Here is a 15,604-nt window from a genome sequence, read left to right as displayed (position 1 = left end):
CCAGCCGACTCTGCAGCCACTGTTACATACTGGCCAAGCTAACAACCCGGGCAGAACACGCTGAGACATGTGACAACCATGTAAGGGCCCAGAATCAAGTTACCTCGGCTGAGCTCCTGGGTTCGGCTCAGACATACAGGACTCCGAGAGCAGCGGGCCAGGCCAGAATGATGGCATGTCCCTTCCTCGGTGATGCTCCCTTGGGTAACAACTGGGAGATCATTCCTGGTGGCAGTTTTCCAAGAGCCAAGACTATGTCCCAGCCCCATTCCTTACAGAGCAGATACCTATCTCTTTCTCCGTGAAAGTGCCATATCTTAAAAGTTATTTTTTTTCCTCTGCCAGCACAGCCAGACCATCCAGCACAGACTTTGTTTTTACCGGAACTGTGTCTATTTCAAAGCTGCCCTATGGCCGGGTCCCTGTTAGGTAGTCACATGGCTTTGAGCTCCTGAGTTTGGTTGTGATAAGAATTAGCACATTTATAAAAAAAAAATATGGGAGGGTCTGGGTCCATAGAAGTGACACATGGTCCTCTGAGGTAATCCTCTCAGATGCCCTGAGACCTCAAGGGTGGTCACAGGTCTAGACCAGCCAGGTGATGGAAGCCATGTCCTTATGTCTGTGCCTCCACCAGGATGGTACATCACTGCCCGAAGCCAGACAGTTGTCTGTCGTCTTGCCCTCCCTTGACTGTGTTGTCTGTCTGTTGTCTGAGTTCCCAAAGGGCATTATAGCTGAAGGGGATGTTGAGGACTCTGCTATCCCTGGGGCTTCAGGGTGAGGCTGGGTGGCTGCTGTGCTTGGCACAGTCACAGCGAGGAAGCTAAATGAGCCTTGGGGAGACCACACTGACCTTCAGAGAGGGTGCTCCCTATTTGAAGAGACTCTACGTAAAATGCGGTAATAAAAACAAATTAGGTCAGTGCTATGACTGATTCAGACCTATTCGTTAGTACAGCTGCGGCAAAACTTGCTCTGGTTACTTTTAAAACATTTGAATATCTTGAGGGCCAAATATTTCCCCAAAGTATTTGCTCTGATGACCAATAATCAGCGGCCCTCTTACTGGAGGTTAAATGGCTCATCTATAATCTACAGGGTTGGAGGGTATCAGGCTTAGAAGCAGGAGCTGGCCTCAGCTCAGGGAGAGGGCAGTGACACTCACCAGGTATAATTGAGACTCTCTGCCCCCATCTTAAGCAAACAAGGATGGGTGGAGATGCACACTGATGGAAAACACTGGTTCTAGAAGGTTCTTGTCATACGAGGGTGGGTCGCCAGTGGCTGTCTAGCTGAGGTCCCACCACATCCCAAGCTGACTGTCTCTCTCTTTCTCATTCTCCTCTCCAGGCCTACACAATCCAGGGACAGTACGCCATCCCCCACCCAGATGTGAGTTTTCACTCTGCCTCTCTTCTAGCCTTTTCTTCATTATTGTGTACCTTCCTGCATGTTGCTGTCGATTGCTACTAATATTAATATTACACAATAATATTAATCAGTTTTCTCCTTGTCTCTGATGTCTGTTGTATCCATATGACCTCGGATAACTTTTTAACCTCTTAGCACTAATTCTTGCTTGTGTTGAGGACTTGGCCTGACATCAAATTGCTGCAGTCCAGGGCTTCCCTCCCACACACAGGTCTAGCCTTTGGTGGTCCTACTCACCCCCATAATATGGGTGTTACATGCTGGCCTGGAAGAGTGTAGCTTACCACCTGTGGCCAGGGTGGTCAAGGCACTTCCTGTGCACTTAAGTCAGGTGACATTATCAGAACTATTCCATGACAGTGTCCTAAAAAGGCTATTAAATGTACCTGGGTAAGACAAACTTGCTCTTCAGAGAACCCAAATTGAAGCATGGGTTTACCCGTGTACAAGACCTGCTGAGAGAAAGGGGGGGGGGTGCTTTTGCTTCTTCTATAGTTGGTAAGATGCCAAACGTGGAAGTGGACTCCTGGGCTTGAACCTACACCTCTCTAGCTGGACCTACCGCCTGTTCGTTGGCCTAGGTCTGTCTGGGTGTCTCCTGGTGACGGGACAGTATGAGTGTATGGTCTGTATTTGGAGGGCACCTGTGGGGACAGAGAGGGAGTCTTAGTCTGCCTCTTGACTCACCTCCAGTGGAGAGCTGAGTAGAAAAGGGAGCACAGGGGCCACCTGGAGTGATGGTTACACCGAGCCTGCAGGGGCCAGGAGATAATGGGCAGCAGCCATGAGAGAAGGTCATTGTTTAGGGGCCTTAGAGATGCTAGTGGGTAGGGCTGTTCTAGGAGATGCAGGAGGGGAGAAAGATGCCCAGCCTCATAGTATTGGGAACTGAACCTAGGACCTCAAGCATGCTAGTCAAGTACTCTACCACATAACTGTATTTCCAGCCTGAGCCACCTCTTCTTAACGCGGTTTGAACATGTGTTGGGTTTAGGAGCTCCCCTAGGAACACCCCCATGTGTGCACTGCTCAGAACCCTGAGACACTCTAGCACTGGCCAGGGAACTAATCTTGCTGCCTTTCTTATGCAGACCTTGGCTTTTGAGTGGGACTGGAAATAGATGTGTATCAGGGAAAGATTTGTAGGCAGGGCCCAGGGATCTTAAGAATTAACTGCCACTAAATAAGCATCTGAAATATGGATTCACTGTTGCTGCATGGAGATTCTTGTAGTGAAAAATACATGCTGCCTTTTTTTTTTTTAACCTTTTGATAAAACAACACACAAACAATTGAGAAACACCGATTGAAAATCGCTGCCCGGGCATAGCCATACTCACAAGGCCATGTTCTGTGGTTCCTGGTTACAGCTTGGCTGGTGCTGCTATGTCTGAATTCATAGTACCTCACTCTGATCATCATGGCAGACACATGTGCCTTCGGCTACTTAGATGCCGAGGCTGTGGGCCTCCAGGCACCCACAAACACGTTCACCCTGAGCAGAATATACCACTAGGGCTCTGCTCGTCCTGTCCTCAGCTGCCGATGCCAAGTGGAAGTAGAACTATGAACTCATTACAGACAAGGGTGACCACTGTGAATGGGTGATAGAAGTGAGTGAAGGGGACCAGGGAGGGCCAGGAAGTCACTTCCCAGATGGCCTTGTCTTGTGCTGGGGCAGACCTGGAAGCCAGGCTGTTGGGGTTCAGTGAAGCTCTAGACTTGGGGAATTATTCTACCCCTGCTGGGAGGCTGTTGGAGAGATTCAGGCTTATCGGTATTCACCCCAGCAAAGCCATCTGGATGACCTGAAGGTGTCTGTGGGTTTTCTGTAGCTGAGAAAACTGAAGCTCTTGGTGTCCCTTGGGCAGGGTAGACCCTGGAGTTGGTGGAGCGTGTATATTTCAGATCCACCCAATTTACAGACCAGTGAGGCATGTGTGCAAGAGACAGATCATGGTTGGTTTTTCTGGTTGATTTCTGTGTCAGTACCGTGTTGTACCCTTTCTCATAGAGTTCTCAGGATCTCTTAATGGGTAGTTTATAGATTAGTGCAGCTTAATTTAAACTAATATTCAAGTGTTGCTATTGCTATCTATGCACTGTGAGGTTTGAGTACTTGATGCTGTGCTGTGGATGCCTGTATCCTTCTGACGTTCAGACATTCAGACCTAATCACAAAGGTGCCAGCATTAGGAGGCAAGGTCTCTGTGGACTAAGTGGGTCTTTGGGGTTCAGCCTCATGAGTCAGAAGCATCTGAGGAGCTGACTGCCCCTTCATCTCTTCCACCATGTAAGGACATAGCATCTGGGGTGCTGTTCTGGAAAGTGAGCAGGGCACTTACCACACACAGCTTTCTGGCACCTTGATCTTAGACATTTAGCTTCTGTGTTTGGGAAGCAGCAAATTTATGTTGTTGACGAATTGCCCATTCTAAGGTATCAAGAATGATCTAGAATTTTGGCTGTTCATCACAAAATGGCTTTTCCTATGAACGTTAGCCTATTTTCTTTGGCAAGGTTATATGATTTGTAAGCAAAAAGTCCATCTTCTAAGGGTACCTTTATCACATACAAAATTGAAGACTTCGCATGATCCATATGAAAGGAAAATAAAATGGCCATTCTGCGACATGGCTAATGAAGGCCAGGATGTTTAATAAAATGGCCGTTCAGTGACATGGGTAATGAAGGTCAGGATGATTTTTATCTGGGCCAAGTACTTGGGGGGATTTTTAAAGCTTAAATTTCTTCGGATGCAAATATGGCTATAGAAACTGAATCCTTGATAGTGTCATTGAATACAGACTTTATCTCAGCTGCAGTGGCAATTATCACACTCGCCTGAATATGCAGGGCCACAAATCAGACATGGAAACTACCATGAGATTCACCCCTTAGATCTGAATACACCTTGTCGAGATGAGAACGTGTACCTTTTCCAGACCCCATTTTAAGCAATGTTTTAAATTGACCCTTATGTAGAAATCATCCACCTGCCAACAGTGTCTCCTACAGCATTATATCCTTCCTGTGTGCCACTCAGGATAGATTTACTCAGGATTCTGGGTGCTTTCTGAGCTCTCAAGATTCCACAACACAGCCCTGAACTGCAGAAGCCCTGTGGTGCATGCCCACACAGTCCAGCATAAGTCTCTGTACTCAGAAGCCTTGTGAAGTACCATCTGCTTTTACATCCACTTCTCTCGGGTGGCCGGCCACTCAGCCGTAGAAGGTGTCCATTTCTCTAGAATGGTCACTCAGCTTTGGAAAGTGTCCAGGCACTTTTGCATCCCGTAAGTATCAGTCAGGTGTGGTTTCAGAAGTACAAAAGGGAAACAGCACCACGCTCAAGGACACACGAGTGATGCAGAAGGCACATAGAGAGGGTGAGCAATGGGCAGACCGCATGGTCCCTCTTGTCTATGTTTCCATCACCTTCCTTGAATCAGTGCAATCACATCAAGGGAGAAAAACCACAGATGGTCTGAGTTTACAGGAAGCCATGTCCCGATAAAGCCATTATAAGTTGAAAGTTATCCTAAGTTAAAAATTACACGAATACCTCTAACACACTGACCATTCCATGTGGGCACTGCCACACTAGCTGTTAGCTGCTTACCCTAAGGATCAGAGGACTTGGGGAGCTGCCTGCAACTCATCGCTGCTACCCAGCATAGAGAATATGGTCATCTGGTGCTAGCTCATAAAAGTGTCAAGACTCCAAGTACAGTTTCTCTTGCTGCACAAGAGCAGCCTAAGCCACTGTCTACTGGGAACTTCAAAGCTACTCCACCCGCTTCCCTCACTCAGCACCCCCACTATTTAAAGGGGTACTGAAAGTGAGCAAACGTGAAATGACAGCGCGAAGATATTGACAAGAGTATGTCTCTGTAGGCTAGCCTGAGTACACGTTCTCACTTGGGCCCTGTGCTCTAACCTGCACCTTGCACAAGGCTGGGAAGTAGACTTCAGGGCCATCAGTCTCGCATCACAGAAGAAGGTAGTCTTAGAAGTCCCCTGGGCAAGGATCACTGGGAGTGAGTGGGAGAACTGGCATGCCAGTGTGTCTGCAGCAACCATTTAGCAAAACCTCTTGACCTGGTAGGTCTTTGTTCTTTTGTTGGTACATCTTGAAATATAGAGGCATTTAGCCAGATGCTGCATTAGAAACGCTCACCGTGGCGTCTGAGGCGATGGCACCTTCTGAGATAGAACGCACCCTGACGAACAGAGTGCTGCACAGCTACCTAGCATGCTTCCTCTCCCCTCCTATCTGTTCGGTATCTACTTCTATAGCCTTGTTGGAGTGGGTGAGAATGCCCTCCCCAATGATAGTGAGAAAAAGACGAGCTAACAGCACTCCATGGCCATCAGCTGCCACTAAACCTTCTGGCTCTGTTCCCATCCTGGAACATGGCTGCTCAATGGGCCTTTTTTGGTTCTACCTACTAGTAGACAGGGCAACTACAGTAGACCTCACAAAACTGAAGGCTCAGGTAGCCTTGTTGGCTGAAGTTCAGCCTTTTCTTCCTTCCCTGATCTCCTTTGTGGCCTTTTCACTGCCAAGCCAACCAGCGCCTTGGTTCTGGCACAAGGTTGAGGAACCTCCCATGCCCCCGTGTGACTTAGTAACATAATCAGAACCTAAGAAGACACCGTGGAGGAGGACGATCTGGTCCTGTGCAGCCATTAGAGCCCAGAAGACACCATGAAGGAGGACGATCTGGTCCTATGCAGCCATTAGAGCCCAGAAGACACCAGGATGGAGAGGGATGCCCCAGAAGTCTCTAGAATCAGTTCAAGAAGCCAATCCTCACAGCTGTCCCAGCAAACTTCAAAAGGATAAACAGAAACAACCTCTTCTATAAATAAATGAAAAGTATGTGTTAACACTAAAGGCCAAAGTCAAACCCCAGAGACAAGTGAAAGAGCACAGCAAAGGAACAGCAGCGGGAAATGCAGTCGGCTTCTCACCAGAGATGGCGGCATAGTAGCCGGAAGTGCTACCATCCTCAAGTCTGTCTCGGGGGAAGGACTTCAGTGCAGCCATTTGTAGAAAAACAGAAGCCATAGGACCACAGCCATAGCCTCCTGATGCATGCCATTCAGGGAAGAGAAGGGGCAACTCAGGAGGAAGCTGGTGGTGAGCAGAGAGAGCAGTCAGCGTTTGAGAAACACAGATCACAGAATAAGTGTCCTCCTATTAGTGCTTTATAACTGCTAGGTTAGCACAGCAGAACCGAACGTGTAGAGATATCAGAGCGCACGTGCTGAGCACGTAGAGTTGCTTAGCATGCATAAGGCCCAGACCCAGTCCTCAGTACCAGGTACAAGGAGAGAAGCACATACAAGATCAGGATGTGGGTGAGGGAAGTAAAACAATGGCTGAGTCACTGTGCCGTCCCACCGGACTCGAGTGACCAGAGCTGGGTCACTGTGCCGTCCCACCGGACTCGAGTGACCAGAGCTGGGTCACTGTGCCGTCCCACCGGACTCGAGTGACCAGAGCTGGGTCACTGTGCCGTCCCACCGGACTCGAGTGACCAGAGCTGGGTCACTGTGCCGTCCCACCGGACTCGAGTGACCAGAGCTGGGTCACTGTGCCGTCCCACCGGACTCGAGTGACCAGAGCTGGGTCACTGTGCCGTCCCACCGGACTCGAGTGACCAGAGCTGGGTCACTGTGCCGTCCCAATGGATTCAAGTGGCTAGAGGTTAATATGGGGTTAAAACTTAACTGCCTATGCCGAGTGATCACTAACAGAAAAGGAGTAAGCTGCCTAACACTGGTAGTAGAAAAGAAAACCATGAGGGGCAAGTACTCCAAACGTTGAAAAGTGAAAGACAAGAAAATCCCTGGAAAATAGAACAGTTAAAAGTATCAAATAAAATGGCAGAAAATAAAAGAACTTAAAATTCCAGTTTAAAAAAAAAAAACCCAAAGGCTGTCAGACTATATAATTTTTAAGGTAAATAGATAAGTATAAAACTGGAGAAATTTCATTTGTGTTCTTTCAAGAGATGTGCTCAAAGGATGAGCCCCATAATTGAAGAGTAGAGAGCAGTACTAAGGAAATGCCCACCAAAAGAAACCTGGAGAGCCTGAAACACCACAGAGGAACTGCAGTATCTTTCCCTCCCCTTGGGTGACGTCTTCCCCTCCCCATGAGTGACATAATTCCCTCTCAAGTGTGTTGTCCTGATATGATTGCCATGCTGAATGTCATGCCAATGCAACTGTAGAATCCCTAGAAGTATTTGCAAAATTTTATCATGTACCCAACCATGAAGCAGATTTCAGAATTTGGAATCATATAGGTCATACTCTTAATGTAAAACACGAAGTGTGAAATTGATAAGGAAAGGTGACTTTGGAGGGGAAGGCTAGCCTGGTCTACACAGTGAGTTCCAGGAAAGCTATGGCTACAAAATGAGACTGTGCCTAAAACAAAACCAACCAACTGACCAGACAACAACAACAAAATCTGCCTTTGTTGCCCAGCACTCTGGAGGCAGAGACAGGAAGATCCCCGAGTTTAAGGCCAGCCTGGTTTACAGAGTAAGTTCCAGAACATCCAAGGCTAAACAGAGAAACCCTGTCTCAAAAAGCTAAGCCAAGCCGAACCAATGAAGCAAAACCCTGTCTTTTGAACGATCCAAACAAAAGTTCCCACTAAGTGAAGATGTGGAATCGGTCATAATTTCAAAGGTACCAGTTCTTCCCAGGTTGACGTACAAGTGCAGTGAAAATCCAGACCCCCAAAAGACCTTTTGAGGAAATTATATTGATTTCAAAGTTGCATGAATGAACATAGGCCTAAAATCTTGAAGGTCTCATTAAGGAACGTGATAAAGGGATTGCCTTTATAAATACAAAGATTTACTGTAGGGTGACAGTAATGGGCACAGTGCAGTTTGGGTCCAAGGAGACGCTGGGAGCCAGCCTGGACTGTTGATCTCTAGGCAGCATAGGGTCTGGAGATACTAGGTGAAGAGGCCTGACCTGCCCAGCTTTCACTGCACTCCCAAGAGAAGGGACTGTCTACAAATAGTGCCCAACAGTGAGTCATCCAACACTGGTTCTTGCTGAAAGCCTCATGCATCAAGAACTCCACAAGGGGAAAGGGTGGTGCGTTTAGAAAAAAAAAAAAAATACATAGGAAAATATCTGTCTGTTGTTCTCTGGTGAGGGAAGGGTTTCCTAGAGAAAGTACAAACCCAGGCCAGAGCTGGCAGTGTTGATATGTCAGCTTCTCTCGAGAGGAACATTGGAGAGGTCTGTGCAGTATTGAGTCAGTAGCAACTGACCCTGTTGGAAAATTGGGCAGAAAACACAGCTATTCCCCACGATGCAATGAAGTGCAGATTAGTAGGTGCCTCTGTCCGAGTGGTTGGCTCACTGCCTTCGTTTCCTCGTGATTCACTGAGCTGCAGCCCTTAAAGTGGGAAGAGCCATGGGAGTTCCTACACTGTGACATCTTGCCTCTTTCCTGTCTGCTTGATGCCTGTCTTTCCTTTCTTGCTCCTTCTTATATGTCCCTCCTCAATAATTTGGAGGAAAGGGTTTATTCAGCTTACATTTCCTGTTCACAATCCATCAGTGAGGAAAATTGGGGAAGGGACTGACGTAGGAACCGTGTTAGAAAGCTGCTTACTGGCTCATGTTCAACTACCTTTCCTGTATAGCCCAGTCCTATCTGCCCAGAGATGGTGCTGCCCCATGCCCGGGCCCTCCCACATCAGCCTTCAATCAAACAATCTCTTATAGATATGACCACCGACCAGTTCAATCTGGACAGCTCCTCAGTTGAGATTCCCTTCTCACAGGTAACTTTGGGTTGTGTCAAGTTGATAATCAAAGCTAACCAACAAGCTACTCCTTGTCAGCTTGACACACAAAAATATCATCACTAAGCCATAACCTTCCCTTTCTCATTTGTCCCCAAGATCTCATGTTAATATCAAAAATAGAATACATTACAACTTTTAAAAGTCTTACAATCTTTAAAGTTTAACAATTTAAAAGTTGAGTCTTTTTTTAAAATACAAAGTCTCTGTGGTCCCCTATAAAATAAAATTTAAAAAAAATTACATTACTTCTTAATCCAAATAATCCAAAGGGAAGAACTGGGCTAGAAAAAAAACCAGATCTAAGCAAAACCAAAATCAGTAGTGAAAATCTAAATCTTGCCGAGCGGTGGTGGCGCACGCCTTTAATCCCAGCACTTGGGAGGCAGAGGCAGGTGGATCTCTGTGAGTTCGAGACCAGCCTGGTCTACAAGAGCTAGTTCCAGGACAGCCTCCAAAACCACAGAGAAACCCTGTCTCAAAAAAAACCAAAAAAAAAGAAAAGAAAAGAAAAAAAGAAAATCTAAATCTTGTAACTCAGTATCTGGCATCTGGGATTCATTAATGATCTTTGGGGCCCCCTAAGGGTTTGGGCAACTTTGCTAGTCACTGGCTTGCTCCCCCAAACTGATCTTTTTACGTGACATAACTATCAAAAAGCAAAAGTGGAAGAGCTCTCAGCACTGAATCCTTCCCACAGTTGTGGAAATTGAGTTGTAAGGTAGCCTGATGAGAACAGAGCCGTACCAAGAAGAGGGTCTTGTCTACGCTCCGCTCTCACAGGTGCTGCCTCAGCAGATGCCCACCGGGGCCCTTCACACACTGGCTAATCTTGTCCCTATGACGTCGCTGCATTTGTTTGCTAGTGTGGCCATATATATAAGAAGATCTGTGGCAATGGGGGAGAGGTTAGAGACTCTAAGCCTCTGAACATCAGAGTCTGGATATGAGCAGAGCCAGCTTTATAGGTCCTATGGTTTGGTTTGCCTGTACCCTGTAGTCAGTGAACTCTGAAGCCCACCCTGAGACCAGCAGGCGACAAAAGCATGGTGCATATGGGCAACTGGAAATCCTTGAAAACTACTAGCCCTTGCTGATGCATGGCCGCAGCCCACAAACTGCTGCGTAACCAGATGAAAGAGCCAAGGCCTGGAGTCTGTGCACAGCTGCTCCACGTTAGATCCATCGGGCTTGTTCCCTTGGCACTTTGCCTACATGCCCTGTTCCACATTCCACTGCCCCTGCCGTCTTGAACCATCCATTGCTCCTTAGTCTGTGGGGACTCAGGCAGATGAAGACAGCTGTATCCTCAGGGGTGCAACATTGCAGCCAATGGACACGGAAGTTTAGAAACAGTGGATATGATTGCAGTATAGCTGCTAAAACCCGCTAGGCCTGCAGGCATCCACACTTAACACCTCTGCTAAGGTCCCCTTGCAGATCCAAGCAGGACTGTACTTTCTAGGGTACCTTTCTGTGGTGTATATCAGAAATGCTGCCTTCACCAAGGCTTCAAGGTGGAGCAGACAGGGTCTTGAGTTCCTCAGGCCCTTCCCTGTGGAGCCTCCCATCCCACCTGGAGGCACAGTGTTAGTCTTGAGATATGGCCTGGTGACAGGACTTATGGACATGTTCTTCTGCCTTCGGCCAAGCCACTCTAGCAGCATGGTATGCCCACTGCTGTAGAGTCAGAACAGACACAGATGCAGGCCAAGTTCAGGATGCAGCCAGGTCTCCCCTGTGTAGCCCAGGAAGCCAGACACGTCTAAGGCGAGTGGAGCTGCAGTTAGGATCGCCCATGTTTCTGGGGAGGGTCAGACACGGGAAAGGATGAGTATCCCGGGGCCAAGGTGGCTTCTACAGATGCTAATACCATAAAGCCTTGTGTTTATGCACCAAAGTTCTGTTTCAGAGATGTCACCCAGAAGCCACAGACACCCAGCTTCCAGAATCAGGAAAGGAACGACCAGCCAGCAAGCACCCCAGAAGCCATCCTGTAGGTCAACATGGACTCCACTGGCCATCAGGAAGGGCCAGACCAAGGCCATCCCCCGCCTTCACGGGGCACTAGTCTAAACTTGAGGGTACCTTGCACTTAGGAACCTAGTGCAGGAAGGAAAGCTCCTTGAGACATCTAGACCAGCCACTTCATCCTGTGACGCAGCACAGGACCCTCATTCACCAGGCACCAAAACAGAGGCACAAACAGCCCTGTTTCCAGGTGCCCACTCACTGGCCGTAGTGCCTTTGTCAGTGTCCCACAGCCACTCCCAGCCCTGCCAGCTCTGTCCCCTGATGGAGGCAGCCACAATCCAGGCCAGACTCCAGAACCCCACTAGTTGGCATGCAGCCTTGCTGGGACCCGTTGGAGGGAGAAGGGCCAGCCTTCCCTGTAGGTATGCTGTTCTGCCTGCTGGGCCCCCGTCCCACAGGAAGCCCACACCCTCTGTACCAGTGACCTAGATTCTCAAAAGGTCAGTGTGGTTGAGAGCGGATGTCCATCCTAGCCTGCTCCTCTGCTCAGAGTATGTTTTCTGATGTTAATTTGAGAGTGAGGCTCAGAGAAAATGAACAAGCTCTATTTGTGAAGCTGCGTGGCTGGTGGGAGCAGAGACATGGCCTGTGGGACAGTGGGGAGCAGGATCAGCGCTGCCTCCATGGAGAACCTCGTCCTCAGGGGCCTCTGCATCTATCACTTGTGCCCTGTCCCCCACATAAGTCGAGAAGGTGGTTACAGGGCAGGCGGGGAGCTCTCCTTGCTGTTCCCTAGCCCTCCTCCCCGACTCTACATATGAACGGCCTTGTGTTAAAGTGAGGCCTGCTGGCCAGGAGGTGAGTGAAGGGTAGCAGGAAGTTGGAACCGTGGCAAGGTTTAAGGATCTGCTAGTTTCTTAGGAGCCCAGCTGGCCCTGCTCTGTGTCCCTCAGACCTTCTTCTCAGAGCCCCAAGGGCCCTGGCCCCTCCCCTCCTCGCTAGCCTGGTAAGGGAAAGGCTCAGCTCATTCAGGTTCTTGGCTGCTGGCAGCCAGGCCCATTGGTTCCCCTCCAGGCCAAGTCCTTGCGTCCTGCTGCAGTGTCTGCCATGTGTCCGCATGGCCCCTCTGAACCTCTCTGTGCAAAGTTCTGTGACTGCCATTTTTAACTTGGTGTGACTTGTACTCGATGACAATAACCTTCTTAGCTCTCGTGTCCCTCCTACCCCCAGCAGTTGACCAAGCTCCACCAGTTGGCCATGCAGCAAACCCCCTTTCCTCCCCTCGGACAGACCAACCCCGCTTTCCCCGGTACGTACCCAGCTGCCCTTTTCTGACCTTCTCTTCTCACCTGGGGACTCGCTTTCTCTTTCTGAGCGCTATTCCCAAGCTCTGAATACTGAATCTTGCAGTGTTAGCACAGTGGGCTGCACACAGCTGAGGCCGGGTGGGTCGGTCCGTCCTCCATTGTGGACGACTTTACCACTCCCCGGCTTCCTTCCGCGTTCTTGCCCTTTGAGGTCTTATGTGCGTTGCTGGGCTCTGTGTCACTCACAGTCCATCCCCAGGTAGCTTTTCCTACAAAGGCTTCTACCTAGCCACGCTTGGATCCCATCTTTTTCCCAGATCTACATTCTGAAAGCAGGAGCGACCCCAGCCTTAGTCTGTGTAGCCCTGCCTAGGATAGCACGGACAGAAGCTAGCCTGCACTCAGGCCTGTGGTGAAGTGATCAGAGAGGCTGGCCACAGCCTGCCCGGGCATCTGCAGCAGGGTGTCTGTCCCTCTCCCAGAAGCAGAGCCGCCTGGTGGCTATGGCCAGTGAAAACACACTGGCCACGCACGTCGGCTGTGCATGCTCCAATCATATTTTGAGCTTTCCTAGTTGAAGGGACCTTGCTTCTCTCCTTGAGGGCAAAACATTAAACCTCTCTCTTCTTTGCTCTCCAGGAGAAAAGCTGCCTTTACACTCCTCCGAAGAAGCTCAAAATCTGATGGGCCAGTCGTCAGGTAAAGCAGACCACAGAACTGGGGCAGCAGGCCAGGGGACATGTAGAGGACAAGGGTACCCACATCCATGACATCTGAGTGTCTAGCACCCACCCAAGTCGGCTAGCAATAAACAATTTCCATGGGGCACAAGCTGTGGACTGAGCCATGGGGACCACTGAGGAGCCAGGTGGTGATGGAACTGTTCATTATTGGTGACCTGTGGGTCTGAGCACGCACAGAGTGCGGGTGGCATAAGGCACCTACTGAGGAGAACTGTTCTGAGTTACCACTTGTTCTCCAGCTGTGCAGTGTGTAGGGGTGCATAGTGAGAGCATGACTGTGGGGGCCATGGGATGCTATGTGCATTTCCAAGATGAGTTTCCGTGGAGATAGGCACAGACTTAGAGGATGGATCTGGGCTGGCTGTGTCTACACCTTCTTCTGGCTTTCATTTAAATGCCTGCTCCCGGGACACTGCAGGGTGTCTGGTGTCTGGAGACTGATATAGGGACCGAGGAACAGCCTCAGGAAAGGCGATAGGCTGGAGCTGAGTGTTCTCTGGGTCCTAGGAGGGAAATGCCATACACGTTATACTCGTGAGCCACCATGGGTACACACAGCCAATGCTGCAGCCTCCTGGCTGCCACCGTGCTTTGATGGAACAACTTGACCAAAGCCCTCGAGACGTGCAACACAAGTTCATGTGCATGAGCGTGCACTCGCATGGCAGCCGCAGGAAGGGTGTGTGCTGAGTCAGCCATTAGCTGTGTGGTGAAATGCAGCTGGCTTGGAAACCTTGTCCCCAGTACTGGCTTTAAGTGGACAGACAAGCCCTTATCTACCCTCTTGACGTTGGTGTCACTAGAAAAGAATTCTCATTCTCCACTCAGTCGAGTGTCGAATCCAACAGATATACCCTGCTGCCCCAGGAACTCCTGCTCAGCTTTCTGAGAGTCCTAGGGAACCCTTTCAAATGACATTTTACAGGTCTCTGCTCCTAAATAGCCAAATAATTATGTTAAAAACTTATTAGAAGAAAGGGGATAGAAACTCCAGACTTCAGTTGTAAACAAAACTGCAAAGTTGGGATGAATCAGTTTGTTGAACACTCCCACCTGGGCCTGACTGCTGGCCTCCTGCCATTGGGGTCATGCTCTGGCAGGAGCCACTGACCATGTGAGACAGGACAGTCAGGAGGTCACCCACCCAGTGAGTGGAGCAAGGCCAGAGCAGGAGCTGGGAGAATGAGGGGCTTGCTGAGGTTGTTGTGGGGGAATCCTGCCTATACGGATATGGTACTGAAGATCCAGGGAAGAGGCAGGACAGTAAGAGCACAAAATGAAGAGAGGACCTGGGTTCTGGGGCACTCTGAAGGGGTGTGGGTAGAACTGGCCATCTGGAAAGGACAGAGTCTGGGGTCTGGACCTCCCGTCCCATGCTGGACCTTTGCTGAGCCTAGAGGCAAGAGATCAGCTCTGGAATGTACAGGCCTGAGCTGTCTGTTGTTGAAATAGGGTGGCTGTGTACAGATGTGCTGGCCCAGAGGTATAGCCATTGCACCTTCCCCTGTGGCAACCCCTGGAGTGTGTTGTCATGTGACTGAGGCAGGAGAGAATTAGCACATGGATTGTGAGAAGCCGCCCGTTATCTGGAGATGTAATGAGACTCGCAAAGGTGAAACCTAGAATTAACCATGTGCAGTGGCCTTTGGCGAGAACTGTGTTGAGCAGTTAACAATACCTGCGGCAGAACCGCATGGAATCTCGGGAGAGCAGAGTGGGGCACAGCACCCACAGTCTCCCTGAACACAGGGAGGATAGGCATTACATGTCAATGTGGCCCGTGTTGCCTGTGAGGACCTGAAGTGTGATGGCTGCCCTCTTTTTAGCTCAGGGCCTGCCAGGCTGTGTGTACAAGGAGTGGGAGTTTCTTCTGAGAGAAACTAGAACTCTGGAGGTTGGGTTCCTCCTGGGCCTGGATCCCTGGGTGGTGCTGGCCTTCACCTCAGCCAGCCCAGGGAAATATGGACAGGTCTGGATATGGCAGTCAGCTGTTTCCCTTCAGCCTAACCTTGTTCCCTTGGTGTGCCCAGGTCTGGATGCCAGCCCCCCGGCCAGCACTCATGAACTCACCATTCCCAATGATGTGAGTATGCCCCCTGCACCCTCCTGTCCTCACAAAAGACTGTCCCAGGGACAACTCTCGAGCCCTTACTTCCTTCGCCACCTTAAACTGATAGAATGCCCATGAAAGACGCAGACAAGAAAAGAGCCCCAGGCACAGCATGGGGACTCAGAAGTCGGCACCAGGGCTAGGCTGGGCATCTGTGGTCACAGCAGCAGCAGCCTGGCTTAGGGA

At 49.6% G+C, this 15,604-nt stretch overlaps 1 protein-coding gene across 13 annotated transcripts in view; it reads left to right on the top strand.

Moving 5' to 3' along the window:
- Pcbp3 (poly(rC) binding protein 3) overlaps positions 1–15,604 on the top strand; it is a 191,498-nt gene that overhangs the window by 171,451 nt on the left and 4,443 nt on the right. For 4 of the 13 annotated variants that reach the window (XM_057751296.1, XM_057751299.1, XM_057751295.1 and 1 more), the window contains 5 exons: positions 1,354–1,395; positions 9,123–9,263; positions 12,489–12,567; positions 13,205–13,264; positions 15,339–15,391. In XM_057751296.1, coding sequence (XP_057607279.1) covers positions 1,354–1,395; positions 9,123–9,263; positions 12,489–12,567; positions 13,205–13,264; positions 15,339–15,391 — 375 coding nt within the window. The remainder of the gene's footprint in view (positions 1–1,353; positions 1,396–9,122; positions 9,264–12,488; positions 12,568–13,204; positions 13,265–15,338; positions 15,392–15,604) is intronic. The other 9 variants (XM_057751306.1, XM_057751302.1, XM_057751305.1 and 6 more) reach the window with 5 other exon arrangements.

Source organism: Chionomys nivalis, chromosome 19 (assembly GCF_950005125.1).
Source record: "Chionomys nivalis chromosome 19, mChiNiv1.1, whole genome shotgun sequence".
NCBI classification, from domain to species: Eukaryota; Metazoa; Chordata; class Mammalia; order Rodentia; family Cricetidae; genus Chionomys; species Chionomys nivalis.
The sequence above is the reverse complement of the archived record's forward strand: the minus strand, read 5'-3'. Positions and strand labels throughout refer to the sequence as shown.